The sequence below is a fragment of the Alligator sinensis genome, unplaced genomic scaffold (assembly GCF_000455745.1).
Source record: "Alligator sinensis unplaced genomic scaffold, ASM45574v1 scaffold253_1, whole genome shotgun sequence".
Lineage (NCBI taxonomy): Eukaryota > Metazoa > Chordata > Crocodylia > Alligatoridae > Alligator > Alligator sinensis.
In genome coordinates, this window is record NW_005842147.1 from 667,289 (window position 1) to 688,989 (window position 21,701).

Here is a 21,701-nt window from a genome sequence, read left to right on the forward strand (position 1 = left end):
AGAGGTCACCATCCAATTTCCCAATGATCAAATTAAAACATATATAAAGGGGGGGGGGGAATGAATGTATGGGCTGTAAAGTTTATATCCATTTTTTTAGTTTACTGCATTTCAAAGATGGTTTATGTATAAAACTGAGGCATATCTGATTTAGTTTAAAGTAAGCTTGTCTAACATCTCTCCCAGCTAGATAGTTGGTCCATTAAAGATATTACTGAATAAACCTTGCTTTTTAGCTTACTATAGGTGTTCTTATGGCAGAAAAGGGAAGAGGGGGAATTATCCTACATTTAGCATCTATTTATGTAAATCATGGTATAACTAATATTATGGTTTTAGATTTATGCATAAACAAAGACTAAATTTTCAAAGGCATCTCATTCCATTATCCACCTCTTGCATGTGGTTCTGCATGCCCTGTTTTCAGCATGGGCTTTCATGTTGTTGTTTTGTGTATTAATGAGGCAATTAGCATTCACTCAGGGTGTTTTACCTAGGCATGCATGCATCACAGATCTGATCTTTTGTGAATTAAGTTGTAATACATGCAGCACTTCCCATGCATACTAAAGCTATGTTTTCAATAATTGTTCCATAGTAATGAAGGCCCTGTCTGTGAGTTGTTCCACCTCACTCGATCCCATTACCAGCATTGCTGTCCACGGACTTCAGTGACGCAGTGTACAGAAGGGAGGTGTTGACCCAAATGGAAGAAGTGGCAGAGTCAGGTTCTAAGTATCAGTGGGCACGCATACACGTGCACTTAGTCACGACAAAATATACCGCGCAGTAAGCTACTGCTCAGTAAGTGATTTTGGCTAAGCGTCTTCACATGAAGTGACCTGGCAGAAAACTTGCTGCTGGGTCCCTCCAGCCCTGCTAGGTGCCCGTGGCCACTGGGTAGGAGCTCCGGCCTTTAGCCGCAGTTGCTAGAACCTGGCAGTCATGTTTGAAGCCAGCCCCACCTGCCAGCACTTGGCAGCCATCTTTAAAACCCAGCCCTGCTCTGTGCTCTCCAGGCAGCCAGTTCCTGTGCACAGAGGAGCAGTGTGACACATGCAGTGGGAGCACATGGCAGCTATGTTTGTATCCCATCTGCGTCCCTGTGCTATGGCTACCCCAGCCTCTGGCCCTGGCAGTAAGGAACAGGGTCCCCTGATCCTGTTAGGCAACTTGGTCACCCTGCTGGCCCATTGCACTGACCAATGGCTGGCCCCTGGATGTCTCACCCCACACAGCTCCCCCACACACTGCGACTGCCTGCCCACCCACTACACGCCCTACCAGGGCCCCCACTGCCACCTAGCTGCTGCCACCAATGATGCTGACAAGGGGCTGCAGGATGTCATGGCTGGGACCGCCGCCGCCCTCCTGCGCCTCCAGCCCTGCCACCTCTGGACACCACCTGGTGCAGAACACTTGGGATGATAAGCAGTGGGTGGATGCCTTTAGGATGATCTGGGCCACCTTCATGGACCTGCTCCACTAGCTCTGGCCCCACCGGGAGCACCAGGACACTGTCCAGTGCCTGGCCCACCCCACCGACACCTTCCTGGCCCTGGCGCTGCTCAAGATGGCCACACCCACCAGCCTGTGGTATGTGAAGCACTTGTTCAGCATGGGCAAAGCCACCACCAGAGACGCCACCCTGGAGGTGTGCGGCACTCTCCAAGATGTGCTGGCAGACACCATCCTCTGTGTCTGCAGTCTCTAGGCAGTGGTGGTGGAGTTAAGTGCCCTGGGGTGCCCCAGTGTATTGGAGCCCTGGATGGCACCCACATCCTGGTGACCTGCCCACCCCACAGGGACCGGCCCTATTACAGCTGCAGGGGGTTCCACGCCGTGGTGCTGCATGTGGTCGTGGACCACCAGGGGACCTTCACACGTGAGTACCAGCTGGGCGGGCACCGTGACCGATGCCTGCAAGTTCAGAAACTCTGGACTGGCCATGCTGGTGGAGAGTGGGCACTTTGTGCTGGGAGTGGAGGACCTGCAGCTGGGTGCTGTGGCCATCCCACCTCTGCTCATCAGGGACCCTGAATATCGACTCCTGCCCTGGCTGATGAGGCCCTATGCCAGTCACCTGGACCCCCACCAGGCCCACTTTAATCAGTGCCTGGGCTGGACTCACACCCTCATCCAGTGCAACTTCAGCTCTTTAAGTGCCGCTGGTGCTCCCTTGCTGCCCACCTCAAAGTGGCCAAGAACAACCTCCCCTGGGTATTTGTTGCAGCCTGCGTAGTGCACAATATCTGCAAGGCCCAGGGAAAACTGTTCTGCAAGGCATGGGCAGAGGCAGCATGGCAAGCAGAGGCAGCCTGGCAGTGGGCACATAAGCTGCAGTGGCAGCGATGGCCCCCCGCCCCGGCAAGGCTCCAGGTGAGGTGCGCACCTCCCAGCAGAGTCCAGGGCACCAGGTGCGGGAGACTCTCATGGACCACCTTCCCACATACCCCCTGCTGACCCCCAGGCACGTGTCTGAACAAAAAATCTTTATTCCCCTTACAGTTCATGCCCCCTATCACTGCCCCCTCCCCGCTCCCTCCCCAACAAACAGGGCTCCTCCACCATCTTCCTCATCCACCAACAATAAAAAATACTCTTTCCAGTTTCAAAACTATTTACAAGTTGCTCTGTTTTTGTGTCCTGGAATGGGGTGCCGTGGGATGGCACCTAGGAGGCAGAGCTTGGGGATAGGTGGCCAGCACCCCATCCCCTTGCCATTCCCCTACAGGTCCAGGGGCCACAGCGACCACAGCAGGTGGGGGGAGGGGGTTCACCCAGGAGTGATGGTGGCTGGTGCTCCTCTGGGGCAGCGAGCTCCCCCACTGGCTGCCAAAGTCCAGGGCCAGCATCCAGTTCTGGTGCTACTCCAGACACATCCAGCTCCACACCCCCATGGAGCCGGGGCAAGCAGTAGGGCTGGGCCCAGGCAGGTGGCGACAGACCCGGGGTGGGGGCTGGCCATGCATGCATGCCCAGGGCCAATGGTAAGTCAGGCTGGGCAGGCCCAGGCCCAGGCCCAGGTGGCCACTGGCCGAGCCCCCCCAACCACTCCCCTGGGGCTGGTGGGTCACGGGTGCTGGCCATAGGCAGCCTGCCTTCCCTACCCCATTCCCAGGGCAGAACAGGCCAGGCTTCCGGCAGCACCTGCTGCTGCAGCTCCAGATCCTCTTCCCCTGCCTCCCTCTCTGTGCAGGCCAACTGCTTTGCAGTGCTGATGCCTAGACCATGGTGCCCGGGCTCAGGGCACGTGGGGCTCCCAGACAAGGATGGGAGCAAGGATCTGGCTGCACCCCTGCCTTCCCCACTGGGCGACTCTCTGGGGAGACGCCCTGGGTCAGCCCTGGCTGTGCTGCCCCTTTGCCTTCAGCATGCTGCCGCTGCATGTGCTTTGGGCAGTATGCGATGAGCTGTTTGTGCAGGCTGAGGGGTGCCCAAGCCACTGTTCCCTGCTGATGATCCTCCTGGTGCCCCAGGCACTCCTGCACTCCTTTTAAAGCTATTTGGAAGCCTACCAGTGCATCAATCACTATAATAAAATGAATTCTCAGTACCTATAAATTTTGCTATTTGATTTTGAGATTTTTATCATGGAAAAATCAGAGCTCCCCCTGCCCCCTTCACTTAGCAGGACACAGGTCCAGACCCCTCACTTGCCACCCTCAGCCCTACAACCCTGCTGGTGCCCCTCACTCCCCCCCCACAGCCTCTCAACTCCTCCTGCCCTGCCGAAGAGGAACGCCAACTGCCAGGGCTACAGGCCAGGGACCCAGGTCTGCAGCCCTGTGGCCCCCCAGCTGTGAGAGACGGGGGCTGCTGTGGTGGAGTGGAGCGTGAAGCCTGGCTCCTGCTCTCCCATGGGTGGCACGGCCAGTATGGAGCCCGTCAAGAGGAGGGTTTGGGCTGCCTCCTGTGGGCTTGAGCTCCCCACTCTGCTGCCCTCCCTCCACCCCCAGGGCCTGTGGGGCCCAGCAGGCAGGACCCAGCATGGCAGGGCAGAGTGGGGCTGGGTGGGGAAGCTTGAGGTCACTGCTGGGAGCTCCTCACCACCATGGTGAGGCGCCCCCTACCCACCTGGCAGCAACAAGGGGCATAACTCCATGCCACTGCCCCTGCTGCTGCTGGGCAGACAGGGGGCACTTAGCCACGGTGGCACAGGACTTCCAGTGGCAAGGAGCTTCCTCACCCAGCCCCACGCTGCCCTACCATGCCCTGGGTGGAAGGCAGCAGGGCAGGGAGCCTGAGCCCACAGTGGGCAGCCCACCCCTACCCTGACTGCACACAAATCTGGGGGGCACATGCCCCTCCTTCCCTTCCCCAGGAGTGCATGCAGCAGCAGGGAATCAGCCCCACCCCTCCACCCCCAAGATGAGCTGCCCACAGCTCCATCCCAGTCCCTGCCATGGCCCTGCAGCTGCACATTCTGGCCCCAGGCTCCAAGCCCCACATGCTGGCCCAGCTGGGCAGCATCCCCAGCCCCAGCCCTGCCCAATTCCCTCCCTCCATCCCTTCTTCTCTCCCTCCCTATGGGGGCCTCAATTCCCCTCTCCTCCACTGCCAGAATTACTTGTGGGAGCTGCTTACCAGACTACCTGGTGGTCATGTGCATGTGTCAGCGTGCACATGCACATGGCACTCCCTGCCTGACTGCCCTTCTCCTGCTCCCCCCAGCCCCTTGTAGGCTGGAACTGTGCCAGCCTGCAGAGTGCTCTTTGCAAACATGGAAAATCTGCATGTTTCTCCATTAAGATGAAAAATTCATGTTTTTCTCAAGTAAAAGGGAAAATTTTCATGTTTTTCCATTTTCCGATGGAAAAGGAAAACCTGGGTCCCTGATGATAATCAAACCCAAAGGGGTAAATCTTCCAAGTAAATTTATGGTCTCAAATTCCTTCAGCCTCGAGGGACTATTTTGGCAGACACTTCAACAGAGTACTTATATACTCTGCCTGAGGGCCAGATCCTTTTCTCATATATACCAATGTAAATCATGAGTAAGTTCAAGCAAGGGAATGGAAAAACTGTTAACTGGGCCTATGCAGATGTAGCTGAGGTTCAGAGTTTGGTTCTGTAACTCCATTGGGGGGGGAAACATAGGCATTGCAGCTAAATCAAGAGATTCCTTGGGAAAAACTTGGGTTGAAAGTGCACTTGTTCATGAGTCCTTAGAGCCAAACTGTTATAAATCTGTGAGATAAGATGAACCATTTTCAGGAAACTCATTCCTAATACTTCTTTTCAGCCTTTTATTCTAGCACAGTCAAATTTGGGGAGGGGCTATGGAGTGTGTCTTTCCTTCCTGCTTGAAATAATGACCAGTTTGATGTTGCAAAACATGGTTTAGTCTTTACAATAAGAAGTCCAAGGATAGTTATTTTTTTTCTCCAGTAGCGCATTTAAACCTCTATTTTCTCTCTGTACCACACAGACTAGCAAGGCTAAATAATATTAGATAATTGTACCTGTCGTACACTGCACATTGTGCTGAGGAAAAAATTAATTGCTGGTTTTTTGCCTGCAGGTTAAGCAGCAGTCCCATTATTTGACTGGGAGCATGTCATTTTCTCCCCATACTATACTGTATACAGTCAAACAGTGTGAAAGGATTCATGTACAGCTGTGCTGTGTGAGTGGGCGGGCGTCTCATTCAGTAATAACTTCTAATTTATACAGCCATGAAAATCTACAGCTATAAATAAACAGTTCAGACTAGCTTTGCATGCCTACTCAAAATAAAAAAAGAAAGGGAGAGAGAGAGACTAGAAAAGAAACCTAATCTTGGCTGTACTGCTTTAAAAGTTTGTGTGAAAAAATACATGTGTGGCTAGATGCTTCTTTGGGTTAAGTCAGCATCACTGTATTAAAATCAAAGGAATAGAAATCAATGTCTGTTTACCACAGCTAAATCTGATTTATCTTTTTTTTCTTATATAACTATGATTGCATAAGGCAGAAAGACCTGAACCAAAGCCCAGGATCTAACCATTCTGAATTTTGGGGACAGATTTTTCAAATGTCATCTTAAACTTTGCAAATGCAGACCTCCCTGCTCACATTTAATCCCCTCCTATTCTCTAAGCCATGTAAACTATAATAGAAAATGCTCTACTTTCCTTCTAAGTCTCAGTGCATAGTTTAGAGTTTATAGAATTGTCCCCAACCTTTCGTAGTTTTGCAGAGTAGCCATTAATGCAATAATCTGAAGACAATCTGGTTTACAACTACAGGTGAGGTTTTGATCTGCCATGAAGAATGATGCATGAGACAAAGAACAAGGCTAGGCTGTCAGAGACCAGGGTGAGTTTGAGGGGCTGGCCATTAAAAATATAAGTATATAGTATAGATTCTGGCACTATCTCCTCTTCCTTTTCTTAATTTGCTCCACATTCCTTTCTTCCTGCCTCTCCCTTCATTTGTTCAGCTGATCAACTTTCTCCACCTAAATCTCCCTACCATTCTCTCCTCATTTCAACAGAGGAGGAGGTGGTGCCCTGTTACATGTACCCCTTGCTAGACTTTGAAGTGAGCTAATGTGGTTTGCAGTCTAGTTCTAGCAAGGTAATAGCCTGAGCTAAAATTTTAGCAGGTGTTTAACATGTGAAAAGAATAAAACTTGTGGATAGAAATTATTTTTTATTACTCACAGACAGCTAGCAATCCATATGTGTTTCCTTTTTATGTTTTACTAAACTACAGCAGCACTAAAAAGATGAAAACCGCACCCTAGTGGAATGAATGTACAGTAGTGCTGAGATATTGGTTTGGCATTGAAATAAGAGTCGCACACTAAGGTACTGGCAACTGATTTAACATTGTCATTTAAATGCATCGCTAACAATGCAAAGACATACTGGTGGTTAAATTACAGTTTCACTTCAGGTTTGTTTCTTTATTTGGATTTACAAAGTACATCTCCGGTGCTCTAGATGTTAATAAGATTTTGAAACTATAAAACAGAAATCAAATGTATAAAGCAAGATTAGTAAATATGTGAATGTAATAGAATTATGTGGCAAGCAGCTTTATCTTAAACAGTGTTTTAAATTAACATAAACTTTTTCTCCAAGCAATCTTGCCATTGGTATAATTAGGTTACGTTTGCTTCAGTATTACCTTGAAACCAAAGAAAAGAGAAAGAAAGAAAAAAAATGAGTTCAGAATTCTTCTTAAAATGGTGGGGAAATTTTATGCACGTTTATATTACAGAATGGTTCTGGCTAGAAAGTTGTTAGCTTCACATCAAACTTTCTGAGCAGGCATTCTTAATTGCTAGCCTCATTAGTGGGGTTTGTTATCATTCTAGTTTAGAAGTCATGGCAGTTAAATTTATTCCACTCTATTATTTTTTCATTTGGGCTTTATGAAAACTTTGGGCAATCCAAACAAGTACTGGCTAAATAGTGCCCACTTTCACAGAGCATTAAAAGATGGGTTTGTCAGTACCACTGTAAGTTCATGGGGTAATTTATTGACCAGTTAAAAGCTCAAACAAGCACAGAAACATCCTCATATATACTGTATAAGAGATAAGAAAGCTGTGAACACATGCATGCATTTCCTACTTTCTGGCAGTTGCTGTTTTTCCTGACTGTAATGTAAAATGGTAACGTTCCATATTTCCCATCAGTTCCCATGGACCTGATGACCATCTGGGCTCACCAGAAGACACAATACATTGGAGAAGGGGTTTATCATAGTGTTGCTTCTTTATCTTTTCTTCACGACTTCAGAATTCATGGAGAGACCACTTGCTTGGCAAAGGAAGATTCATTTGCCCTTCCTCTTGTATTCCAGTATTACTGCTGAATCTCCTGTTCAGAGGCAGAGCAGAAGAAATTGCTAAGCAAAGGCAAAAAAAAAGAGTAGTCCTCTTTAGGGACTTGTAATGTGTACAAGGTCCCCCTGGTATGTAAAGTATATTGGTGTAGAGATAAAACTGAACCAACACTTCAGGAGCTAAGCAGAGCTGAGGTTGAATATGCTTGGAACCAGGAGTGAGCCAGTTGCAGACTTTGGACCTTGTGTGAGGTATGTTCAGCAAGTGTTGGGTGATTAGCTATTGAAGAGAGTTTGAAAACCATGGGGGACCAGATCTTGAGGTGTTTTACCAATGAGAGGTATTTTATTAATGGGAAAAGGATCTGACCCTTAATTAGCTGGATTTGATAATACAGCGTTCTGAATTGTTTAAAAATAAACTTCACTTGCAAGGCCATCAGACATCCCCTGGCCTTTCCATTCTTTATATCCCAGCCCGACAATTGCCACTTATCTGTTACCAATTCACTCTGCCTTCTAGGTATATATCTGTATGTCTACCCCCAAATGCCTACTGTTGATCTTGGCAAGTTTTGGCAGCCTACTAAAACTCTTGTCAAAAGTCTATGAATCTTTGCAGATGGGGAAGCAGCAAACATATCATGTTATAGTGAGGAAAAAGGAGAAAAATCTCTATGCCTCATTAAGGCTGTGTCACCCGGCATGTCATTAAATCAAACTCTCCACATCCATGTGAAAGATTAATGACATATACTTATTTCGTCCCTGGGACAATCAGTCTTATTCCACAAGACGTGTCTTGCAAAATGGAGAGAAACAAACAAACAAAAAAATACAATAAAATCTTAAAGAAGCAAAGGTAGTGGGTGTTAACATTTTTTTCCCTTAGCTGTAGTCAGATATGTAGTAACTGGGCTAACCATGAAAGGCACAAGTAAGCATTTAACTTTTAAAATGATTGTATGGACTGACCAAACCTTTTGAAGCACCCTTCTTCACCCCCTCTGTGATCTACTTTCCCTGCCCATACCTGTGCTGTTGATAATCTTTCCCTGCTAATTGAGTGCTTCCAGAGGTCCACTGCATTAACCTCCCCTTTCTCCCCCAAAAGTATCCTTCAATGTAGTGTAACTGAGGGCAGTGACTCAGGGCAGCAACCTCAGGGCCACCTTTATGGGGAGAGCTCTGCAAAAATAGCTGTGAACATAGTAGCAACTAATGTTGATTGGTACCATGATAAACAGCACTACCCCAGGCATTGCATAGCTTCCCTGGGTGCAGAGCCACCCAGATACACCTCAGCTCGAAGCTCCTCATTTAGCAATAAACTGGGTTTTACTGCTTTGTTTGGAAATTCCTTTGGTAGAGTTTATCCAGACTATACAGAACGCAAGAACGAATCTGATGTACAATAAGCTGCTTTCTCAGTAATTAGATTTCTTAGAGGAAGAATCATGTTTTATCAGTCAGTGTAAACAGGTATCGCAAGCACAGGAAAAACAGGAGGAATTTTAATGCCAGTGACAACATACTGGCTGGTGTGTCTTTGGTCTCCGCTGACAGACTTACTGCTCCAAGTGTTTATGATAATGTCATTCCATAGTGGACAACAGATAAAGATATAGTAAGCCCTTTCGTTACTGACACATAAGGAAAATTCTCTTTAGCTCTAGAGTCATCTCCATCTTTTGAGATTAAAAGGTCCAGACATGTCTACCCCAAGGTTACCTGTGCTTCGATGGACAAATCTGAAGTGTATAGGTATGGAATCACTGATTATTATGTAATTATGTTTGACATAAGAAATACAGACACCGCAGATTCTGGAAATTTATGGAGGTTACAAAATTATTAAAGGAAATGTGGCAACTTTGGTTATTTAGGGTACCTAAACATGTGCCGGATATCTGTTCCGATGCATGCTAATTATTGCACATTAATTAACGCACCTAACAGCTTCTGTATCATGTCTGTTCAGCATCCTCGTGCTTCAAAATGGCAATGGGGGTGCTTGAACTAAAGCTTGTCAAATGAACCTTAGTTCAAGTGCCCCCACCACCATTTTGAAGCATGGGATGCTGAATGCATGTGATGGTGTGGGTGCTTTAATTAGAACGGCTCTCGGAGCTACTCTAATAAAAGTGCCTCCCCCACCCTGGAGCATGTGTAAAAATACCCTTACAGTTTAAGTTTAAATTTATGGTAACACAAGTGAGGGTAACTTCTAGAAAGAAGAATCAGTCTTTATTTTAAAAAACAGCTTGGCACCATAAAAGTGGGAACTGATGAAGAAAAATCTGGACAATTGTAAAGAAGCATAGAAATCAACTTCATTGTGTTAGTTATTCAGAGAGCCTCAAAAAGCACAGGTATTTTGTAAATCATGTGAATGTTGACTTTTGTGCTGACTTCTATTCTAGTATAAAGGCAGAGTTTTTAACCTGCCTATCTACAGGAAGGTTCACAGCATTACAGCCAGTCATTGTAGGTACTCTATTCTCAATTCAGTAGCAGTTCAGGAGAATGCAGCACAAACATCATGGTTTCAGCCTTAGGTTATAATACAACTTTTAACTTCACTCAGTTATGCCTTACCACTGAAGCTGGTAAGCTTGCTACGTAGAATCATGGGTGTGTCTTCCTTTACAAGCGGAAAGATACAGAAACAGCACCCATGCAAATGTTAGTGACTTAAATATTTTATAAATCTATGTACACTATAGTACACGTAAAAAACCCCAGCACATCAGAAGCACATTAAGGGCACCTATACATGAGTGCAGAGGCTGCTCCGACGCGCTGGAATTCCAGCATGTCGGAGCAGATTCAATCAAGTCTGCTGGAGCATAGCTATTGCCGCGCTCCAGCAGCCTCCTGCGTCTTGTGTATCAGCGTCCTCGCACTTAAAAATGGCCGTGGGGATATTTGACCTAAAGCTCATCAAACAAGCTTTAGTTCAGGAGTCCCTGATGCCACTTTTAAGCGTGAGGATGCTGATACAGGAGATGCAGTGGTACTCAGGAGGAAGGTCTCTGGAGCCTAGAGCAGGCCATAAATGCTAACAGGGTTGTCAGCTAGCCATGCAACTTGCTTCAGTACGGTAAGCTGAGAATCAAATGGATACAACACGGTGAAAGGACAACTTGAGACCCACCACATGAGGACTTTGAGGAGGGCCTTGTATGGCACAGAGTGCACCTCTGAGAAAATATATCTAGGTTTACTCTTCTGGCTCTATATCCCCTTTCCCAGCAAGTTCTCTAGCTCATTGCTGGGCCTTTAAATTCTGCAAAAGCAGCTGCTAGCTGCAGTTCTTCAGAAGCCATGTCTATAAGCAGCAGCTGTTGACTGACTGGCTGTCTCTTTTCTTGCCACCAGTGAGTGCTTGGTTCTTCATGCCTGTATTTGTTTTCTAGATTCCTTGTTGCCTATTTGTTTCTGGGCAGAGCTAAGCCACTTGACCTTTCTTTTCTGTAAATGTGGGTGTAAGGCTCTGAAATGTTTGGCCTGGTTTCTCTGTTAGCAGCCCTTCTTCACTTGCAAAGTGTCATCATGATAGCTAGTAAGTAAAGCAATGGGCATCCCAGTTAGTTCTTGCTCATGTTTGGTTCCAAGTAGGAAAGCAAAGAAACTAGAAAGGGGTTTGCAGGTTTACTGCGGGGCGGGGAATAATTCGCTTGCATCTCCAGTTGTCAGCATGAGAGAGAGGATTGTCTTGGTACTCTTGCTTCTCTATCATGGGGAGGTTTAGACTCAAGCACTCTAATCCAAACGATTCCTTTTAACCTTGTATATGTCACCTACAGCAAATCCCTGGGGATACCTATCATGTCCTGTTCCTCTTCCAGGCTGACTTGTGGACATGCATTTCCAGAGCTGTAGTCCTTGTGTGAGCTTTTCAATGATCAGATGCTAAAGAACCAGTTGCACGGTTCACTCTATGGCGCACAAACCTGTGGCACAGATGTTCTGCTGCTGTAAAGCGATGCCAGTAGAGGGTTTGATCCCTTGCTTTCAATTACTCACTTTGGGGTGTTCATGTTACACAACAACAGCAAGTATTTTCAAAACATTTTGAGGTTTTCTTAAAAACATTATTCTCCACATGTTTCTGTACACATTATTTCAATTATTTTCTGTCTCTTGGCTTGTAAAAGCTGGGTTGCCTTAGTTACCATGAGTCCAGTTGTGTGAGTGGAAGGTAGAAAAATGATTCAGTTTTAAAACCTCGAACACTATATAACACAGTTTATCTATAAATAATAAAGTATATTTTAAGATCTGAGGTATCTTGACTGTCTTGAGGTTAAAAAACAAAACAAAACAAAACATGTTATATTATTAGACAGCCTGGATTCCTAACTCCCCAAAATGATTCTGCATCCTATTTTCAATGGAGTTGGTACAAGATCTCTAACCTTACTTACTACTTGTTCAGGACAGAACATCATCAGTCTTGAACTTTGGGATCATTTTGAGAAAATTGTATCTTTATGAAAAGAGGGAAATATTTCTTGTGGTGTGTGGTGTTTTGGGGTTTTTTTGTGTGGCAGGAGCTTTTTATTTTAAGAGTGGTGGTGATTTGAAGGTTGCAGGTGATTTGACTTGTTTGCAGTTGTGGAGATGTATACATAGGTACAGTGGAGGCAAAATTGTTATGGATGTGCAATAGGTGCTTCTGTGATCTGTGGTATGGGTATGTTAACACCAGATAGTTTCATAGTTGTAGTTAACATTTTGAAAACTGCCAATATTTTCCACTGAAATGTTTTTAGCCAGAAATCAGGTTTTTAACAACATGAACATTCTCACAAATAATGGGGGGCTTGTGCACTTCAGTTTTTTCTCAAAAACTTTTTTTTTTTAAACTCCGAAAATAAAAATGCTTCTGGTTTATAAACAAAATGTCAAAACTTTCCATAAAGGACAGAATTCCACTTTCTACTAAGCTCCAATCATGGCTACATTGGGTATTGCTGCTTATGAATGTAATAAATTTAATAAACCATATTTAAAAGAGGAACAATAAGCAACTTGGGCTAATGTGATAATTTCCTTTTTTTGTTTGTGCTGCCTAGTCAAACCACTTAACTCAATCTCTGTACAGGTGAGAGTCATTACTGATACATACTGAGTTACTGAGTTTCACAAAAGATTAGGTCAGTATAACCAATTAAGATAATGGCTAAGGAGCTTAGCTTTTAAAGGAGAGAGATGAAGCAAAGACATGAGATTTAATGGTCTGAGGAGGGGAGGGGATGGGAAGGAGAGATGGTAAAGAAAATGTAACCTAAGATGGGGGAGGGGATAAGTAGTTAGCGGGGAGGGGGGGGTCAATTGCTATTGAGCCCAAAATTGGATATATATGTTAGAGGTGGGAGCCGGGGACAGCACATTTCAGATAGCACCTACCTTTGCAGAAAGATCCTAAAACACCATTAAAGCTCAGCAAACAGATTTAGGGCCAAATGCATGTTTTCCCACTGGTCAAATTCCCAGAGTTTTTAATGGGAGTTTTGTCCCAGTGTGAATTAAGCAATAGCTGAGGAGGAGTTGATTCTTGCAAACTATATTGCACAATAGACGTGGCTTCCCTCAGTCACTATAACAGGGGTTGGCATTTTGGCAATAGTTTGGGGCAGAGTGCCAAAAATACTTGCAAGCTTGACTTGTAAGATGTTGGTGTGCCAGAGGTGGACAGTGGCGGAGCTCTGAGGAGCCCGATCCTTGTTATGGCAACACAGCCCCAGCCTCTTCTCTGCCGTCCATCCCAAGGTACGTGCCAAGCAAAATGCCTTCTCATGCCATGCTCTGGCATCTGTACCAGGGTTGCCTACCACTGTACTGTAGCATAGCTCGCTCTGAAGGAACAACCAGCCTCCATTTAATGGAGCACATCAAAGCTAGATAATATTGTAGACTTTGGAAGGCATAAACTTCCATATACATTTGAAATCACAAGAGATGGGAAGAATGAAATGACACAAACAGCGGAGATTTTAACCCAAGACTAAAACCCTATATTCTTGTGACAAAATAGGATTTTTAGTTATCAACAGGAGCAAGACAGTGGTTTTAAAGGTTCTTTGAAAAAAAAGACTGCATATTGTGGGCTAGATCCTAAACTGGCATAAATCTATGGCGCTCCAGTGACATCTGGAGCATTACCTGGAGCATATACTGGCTGAGGATCTGGTCATGTGCATCTGGAGTAGGTACACCTCTATATGTGAATGTGCTGCTGAGCATCTCAAAGGTCAAAGTAGGAATAGATTGGAATTAGATTGGGAAACTGAATTTGCCAATGCCTGGGGGCAGTAGTGGCCTGATTTGGGCTTAACTTTAAGCAACACATTCTCATGTGACTGATTTCTCCTTTTTAGCTGAATATATTTAGTCAGTGCTGTAAAATGCAGGGCTTTGCACAAATTTGATCACCAATTGGCATTTTTGCTTCAGTAAGTGAACACCTTGGAAATCAAATGATGTTTATTCCACTGATGCTGCTTATTTTGATCCTCTCTAGTTCCTTCTGGCTATTTCCATCATGAAATCGTGGAGAAATGTCCATTTAAGAACTAAGGCTTATTTTTTCATATTCTATTAATAAGCCTGTCTTTGGGATTGTTTTTCTGGCCGGCAAATGATTGGGCTAAATAGGGGAAGCAAAGGGCTGACTTTGAGCAAGACAGAGGAACTCTTCTACATCTTGCAGGAGAAGAGATCCTGGGGAAAATAAATGGTGACACAGTTCACTGTTAACGTGACTGACTGTGGATTGGAAGTGCGATTCTTTATACATACATTGCACACATTTAACATGTACTCTGCTTTGCAGTTTCCTGTGCAGTGTAGGTCCATGTATGCCCTTGCAGTGGAGATAGTGTGACTGTTAATCACATTTATGGGGACAAAGTCTTTGTTCAGTTTCAATGGCACAATTTGTAATAAAGCAGTGGGAAGAAGCAGGTATGAATGACTAAAGAACCTGACCCTTAATATTTTCTGTGTTTAAATTACTGTCATGCTACCAGAGCCAGTCATCTACTGGTGGATTCATGCAAGAAAATACAATGGACAAAATGTTTTAATTTGGGTATTGAAAGCAGTTTTCAGAGTGATAGATCACCTGGACCTCTTCAGTGGAATATAGTTAGCAACTGTGAAATTGAGTCTGTTTCTTAAGTAACCATTAAGTGTGCTTATTGAGAGCCCAACTGTAGGCCCTCCAGTTTAAAAGATCTGGTCTGCGATCTCCTCAAATTTGTTCTAGGGTTAGGCTACAATTTTCTCAAAGAATGCAGTTTTATGCATAAAAACTGACAAAGTTCCAACCTGGAATATATCAGAAACTTTTGTCCTGGGTGAAATGAGTACATTTTTTCCAGACAGGAACATAGTTGCTCTCAGATAGATATTGGAAGGAGAGAGAGATGTGAAACCAAAGAAATAAGCGATCCCTACTATTTGGTTTTTTTGTTCAGCATAGCTGCCCCAAATATTCTTTCTGTTGGACAGTTTTCCAAGTATGTGTATATGGGGATGTGGGGTGGGGAGTGTGGAGATTTAAGTTACTTCCTTTGTCACTAGCCTGTGGCTACAGAAGGAGGGTATATGAATGATTGGGTAGAACCCACATATGTGCTATTTGTTGTACTCAGTGACAAATGGCTGCTTGCATTCAGCTACATTAATGCCTGCCTTCTCTCCTCTCTAAGCCCTTGGTATATAGTGATATTCCATAGCTTAATCAACTCTGCATGTAAGTATAAAAGATTTAAGTCCGGGATACTCTGGTTTTGTCTGGCATTGTTTTATCCTTATTGGATCCCAGCTGTATTTTGGAAAACTGCCCTATCCTTTCTGTGTGTGTGATTTGTGTAGGACCTGGGAAATTAAAATACCCATTTGGTGGATGGACTTTTCTGTAAGCAGGTACATGAATAACTATTCTGTTACTTAATCAATGTTCACTCTCTAAAGTGTTTTTTACCCTTTGATTACAAGTAGAAAGAAAAAAGTGAACTGACCCCAAATCACATGGTTCAGGAGCTCTCCAAAGGTGTAGATACATAGTATGAAGATGATGCTACCAACGAAAAAGGCTGCTAGGAACACTGGGCTGAACAAACCGAAGAGAGGATATACCCACTGTTTAGTTGCCCAGTAAATCCACAGGACCCTAGACAGAGAGATTATTTTGGGTTAGGATCATTCAGTTAGAAGAAGAGTTTTTAAACATTTCCTACACAGGAAGGACTATGTCATCAAAGCTACCATGTTCTAAAGAAAAACCAATCGGCTAACATTCAGCTGTTAATGCAGTATTTCCAGAAGGCATTTGGAAAGTTGAACTCTTGTTCTGGGAAGTACACTCTGACTGCTTTTGAATTAGATATATATTTTTTTTTTACATGTGTTTGTGTACATGCAATGTCTCTCATGAACTGACCACAGCAAAGATTATTACATTGAGGTAGCTTGAGGGAATGTGCAGACATTTTAGATTGACCTAACTAGCACTAGGTCTGCCTAAGTGCCCATCTATGCAAATGTTTGGGGAGGTTAAGTTAGGCAAAAAATGGCTGGCCTGATAACCTGAGAAAGTGAATTTAGACTGGAAACAGGTTAACCTGATCTACTAAACATCTGCACACATTTGGAGTGCAGCTCCAAGCCTGGGGAACCCCAGCTGCTCACTCTAGCCCCAGGGCTGCAATCTTTCTACCCCACAACTGAGACTAGGCTATCTTTTTAGCTCCCCAACCCTCTCCCCTTTCTCGCTCCGCTGACTCCCAAACAGACAACTCTCCTCCCCATGGACTACAGAAAAAAGCAGAAAGGTGCCTTCTGACTTTGAAGGGTAACAGATCAATGGTATCAAGAGAAGGAATAGACAGGGCATAAAAAAGAGGAGGCCTGTAATTGTATACATGAAGAAAGATCTTTTAGCCCTCCGATGAACATTATTGAGAGAAACTGATATTAATAATTTTTACTGGACAGAGTGTGGAAATGTTGAGAATAAAATCTAATTTTACAGATACATTATAGGTTCCTTGATCAGAAAACACAGCCAGTGTGAGAAATGACTAAGCAAGTTTAAAAAAACCAAAAACAACAAAAACAGTATAAAAAGGCCCCAGTAATGCTAACATGAAATATTAAGTACTAGGCTAGGGGCAGACATTAAAAAAGTCTGACCCTGAATTGATTTAATCTTTGCAGGTTAGTCTAACCTGGCTAGGTTGAACTGGTTTGAAACCGAGTAGACGTTCTCTCTGGACTGAGGAAATTCAAGCAAATGCCTGCAGAGGCTCCAGCTAGAAGCCAGGGGATGCTAGAGCAGCCCTCCCTTCACTTCTGCAGGGAGCAGAGCTGAGGCGGGTGTGGCAGGCCCTGGCGGGACTATCTCATTAGGGAGGTCTGCCTCCAGGGTCCCAGGCTTTTCCCCGTTAGCTGCTCAAGGGGCCGGATTGTTGCCAGCCCTCAGCTCTGGGCTAGCACTCTAAGGCAAGTGGGGGTTGTGGTGCATATATCTGTTGATGATACAGAGCTTTTCAATCTCCCTCCCTGCTTTGTCATGCTGTCTGTAGCAAACTGATAGGCAAGCAAGCCTGCTGGGGGCTGATAGTGATAAGAGTCTTTGTCACCCAATTAGCAAAACAATAGCTTCTCTTCATTACTTCAAACTTCTTAAACAGCTTACTAGCTAACCTGTTGATTGGCTGCAAACAGCCCTAAGCAGTCACTGTTCTGTCTGCCTGCCCCAGTGAAATTGGAGAGAGAGACACACACAGACACCTCTTGGCATTAGCTAGTATAATACATGCCTAGGGTTCATGGGGCTGGGGTCCCTGCTGTAGGAGATGGAGGAGGGGGTGGGATTTCCTGCTTGAGCAGCGGGGGGCAGGGCAGGGGGAAGCCAGGCAGACCTTGCTGTGTCTGCAGTCTCTGCTGGAGCCTTACACAGCATGAGCTAGCATATCACATGCTGGCTATGGTCTGTGCTATGGCAGAGAGGAGGAAGGGATCCCTGCTTAAGCAGCGAGTGGTGAAGGGGCAGGAGGAAGGGGGCACGGGGAAGCCAGCAGACCCTGCTGTGCCTGCAAGTCTCTGCCAGAGCATTCTGGAGCAGAGAGTCCCACCCAGTCCAGAGAGCATGCTGGGATGTTGGGGGGCTCTGATTTAACTTAAACCAGCAAGGAGTCTGGGACAGACACATTGCATAAACTGGTTTGACCCAAATCAGTTAAGTCTGATACTACATTCAACCAGGTTTAACTCAAACCGGTTTTGGCCATTTTCAAATTGGTTTATGTGCACTGAGCATCTGTTCTGTTACAGGTTTAACTCAGTTTCTGATCGCTTAAACCGGTTTATGTGTAATGTCTGTCCCTAGCCCTAGAGAGCAACTGGAATTTCAGTTGGGGAAATTGATGATGTGGTTTTATTTTTTTAATTATGTGCAGCCTATACCTATGTTTGAATAAGCTATAAAAGTTGAATGAAATAAAACAAAGTGATTCTAGTCTTTGTTCTCTGTAATTAGGAACCGAATTGTATGAATCAAATTTTTCAAAGTTGGGCCCTTCAGTTAGGTACTTGAGTTTGTGTTCATGAACTTCAACAAGAGCTTTTTCAGAGGCACTAAGCCTTTCGGTTCTCTTTTAGCTTGATAGATCCTGTGGTTAGTTTAGTCAGGCTTATTGTTTAGGCATCTAAATACTTATTTAGATACCTGCCAATAGGCACCCAAGTTTGAAAATTTTGATTCCAGTGAAGATTTGGACTATGGCTAGAGAGGACCAAATTTCAACTGGACCTCGGTAAGTCAACATCACTATCAATATTTAAACCCATCCTACAGGTTTCCATTTGCAACTTTCCCCTTGGGCATGTGTGATTATCTGTTTATCTCATGTGTAATAATCGTTATCTCATTATTTTGAAAATATGACTCAAATTAGGTGAAAGAACCCCAAACCTTAAATAGTTTTGTGATAATGAATACAGTAACTAGACTAAAGAAAAAAATTAAAATTCAGGATAAGTTTGAAGTCCTCTGGATGCTTTGGGGCAAGTATAGGAAGTATTGCATGATGTTGCAGGTATAGCAAGGTTAATCAAATCAATATAGGATTCAGAAGCAGAATTGTTCACATCAGAAACCCAAAAATATCTAAGGAGGAAGACTGCTCAGGGTTTATGCAGTCTTCTCATTTTGTGTGTGTCATTTTCATTAATGTTAATGGAAGCTATACAGTCATTGAAGGAAGAAAAGTAGTCCCAGAGGAGGTATTCAAAGAGATATGCAAGATCCAGAAAGGGGAAAAAAACATCTTGATGCAAATTCCCTACTTGAGATTCTGGTTAATTCACAACAGAAAAGTTGTATGCTGAAATGGAGCCCAAGAATCTATTGCCTGATAAAACTGAAATGTTTTAGATTGTGAGAGAGTTGGAGTGTGGAAACATTACTGGAAAGTGATGGAGTAGTGGTTTAGAGGTCCAAAATCTAGTTTGGGTTTTATTTTTATCTCAAGATGCAGTACTTAGCTCATATTCGTGGGGCTGAGAGAGGTGGTAGGATTTCCACTCCTTCACGGCCCCATTCTCCAAAAGCACATGTACCTTTCTGATTGGGGCATCTCTTGCCATGGTTTTTGTTAGATTGACTTTTACCTTTGAAAGAAAAAAGGGCAATCTGTTTTCTTTTCTTGAAGTTTTAGAATGTGATAACATGAGTTCTGAAAACCCAGAGAAAAGGAAGATTGGCCAGAGTCTTTACACCCTTGATTTGATTTCTACAGGACTACTTGTATCATACATTTCTATTAAGTATCACGTGGAGTAGCAAAATCTGTCCCTTCAAGCATTCAAGTTCTTTACTGCAAGTGGCAGTCTCCCATGTTTGGAAACAATCTTCCACTGTGAATATAGCAGAAATCTGATTTCTGTTATGAAGTCAGTAGCAGGTCCTTAAGGAAAAAGTATATGGAGTGGAAAGGTCCTAAAGCTGTTCTGAAACAGTTTTTAGTGGTTTCTCCCAATTCACTGGCCCAGATTGCAAATGGATCAACTGAACTTGTAGATATGGAGGAAAGAGGAACCATCAGATGTCACTTCTGGAGCACAAGGCAGTAAGATAGGACTGCTGTGCCATTGGTGCAGGCAGCTGTAGTAAAGAATGGGCACATATATGGATTGGATGCAGATTTTTAACATAAATAGCAATTTTTTATTTTAAAAACTTTGCTTCAGTAGCAAGGAGCTGTGACACAAAGGACACGTCATGGTTATGTTAAGGACCATCAGCAGACGCTCGTCTGTTTGGGAGCCCAACCATGAGGATACCAAGGGCTACAATGAGTTATGTATTCCACGAAGAAAATAGCAACTCAAAGGAGGCCTTGGGAGCAACTGCCAGTGCAAGATGTGACCAGGTTTGGCCTTCATTGGCCTGACTGGCTTATTATCAGGAGCAAGTCTCTCCAGTGGGAACTCCCAGGCTGGAGAGAGACTCAGGCTGGAAATGCCTTCAGCTATGAGCACTGTGCAGATTTTGCCCGCTGTTTCTTTGAGTATTTGTAGTGGGTGATATTGCACACTGGAAGGTAAACAGCACCATGACCTTTAATTAATGGTATCTTAAGTGAGCTTAGTCAGTATTCTCACATTATCATGATGCTTGCCCTACTTCTAGGAAAGCTGTTGTTTGTATGAATGAGGCATATCTTCATCAAAATGTTGGCAGAGGACTGGGTTAAAAGAATTGTACTAGGTTAATAAACTCTGACTGTTGGAAGCAAGCTGAGAATGACGCCCACGTAAAGGCATTGCAAACCATCCCCTGGCTTGTGGTAATTCAGTACAACTGGCCTTTTATGTGAGATCCTGGATTAGCAGAGGATAATGTGTGTGATTTCAGGAGCCATGTTTGTCTCCTCTGTACCTGGGTAGAGACTACTCTCATGATCGCTTTTTTTTGGACTGTCATCTGACTATTCAAAGTATAACTTCTCTCCCTTCTCCCCCACACTGTTTTTTCTATAAAATGGTATACTGTGATTATACCATATAAATACATACCACATAAACACATAACTTTGCTTATCAGAAACACAATTAAAAAAATGGGGCCACATTTCTCACAAGAAAACTACTCTCTCTCTCCAATCTCTCAGTCCTGATCCTCAAAGGAAACTTACAAAACACTTCCCAGAGACGAGCCTATGAACTCCACTTCATCAACCTCCTGCATACTAAAAATCATGGACTAAATACAGACATTGGATTTATGACATTATAACCTGCCTGACATCTGACTCCCCAGGTACTTTTCCACTATTCATCCCCCTCCTCTCCCCCCCACCCAGCCTGTCTCTCACCCATTGACTCCTCAATCTACATTGGGGGTAGGCAACGTTTTTTGGCCGGAGTGCTGAAAAACACCACAATGCCTACCTCGGAAGGTGCTGGAGTGCCCGCATAGCAGAAAAACAAAATGAGGGCAAGGGGTACATGGCAGGATGCCCTGCTTGTGCCCCCCCACCCAGAGCCCCTGCCCCCCAGCCCTGCTGCCCTGTGCCCCACACCCAAAGCCCCTGCCCCCAAGCTCTACTGCCCCTTGTCCCCCCCCAAAGTGTGCACCTCAGGACGGACAGCAGGGCAGCACAGCCCACACTGAGGTGTCTGTGCAGTCACCCACAGCACAGAGCTGATGCCAGAGCTGTGCAGCCCAGCAGAGCTGTTTGCATTCTGCTTGCTGCAGCTGCACCAAGCTCATCACCTCCATGCCAGGAGTGGGGGAGAAACCGGGGCTGCGCTGCCTCCCCCACCGCCTGCTCAGATGCGTAGGTGCACGCACTGGTGTGGAGCGGATCCCGGAGCCCGGTGCAGCTGTTCAGAGTCTCCCG

General features: G+C 44.8%; 1 protein-coding gene across 1 annotated transcript in view; it reads right to left on the reverse strand.

The window, feature by feature from the left end:
* Positions 1-7,770: 7,770 nt before the first annotated feature.
* Positions 7,771-21,701, reverse strand: part of ADTRP (androgen dependent TFPI regulating protein) — a 50,882-nt gene continuing 36,951 nt past the window's right edge. Inside the window, exons 5-6 of the mRNA XM_025206221.1 lie at positions 15,813-15,964; positions 7,771-7,814 (exon numbers count right to left, since the gene is read on the reverse strand). Of these exons, the coding sequence (XP_025062006.1) occupies positions 7,771-7,814; positions 15,813-15,964 (196 nt within the window). The remainder of the gene's footprint in view (positions 7,815-15,812; positions 15,965-21,701) is intronic.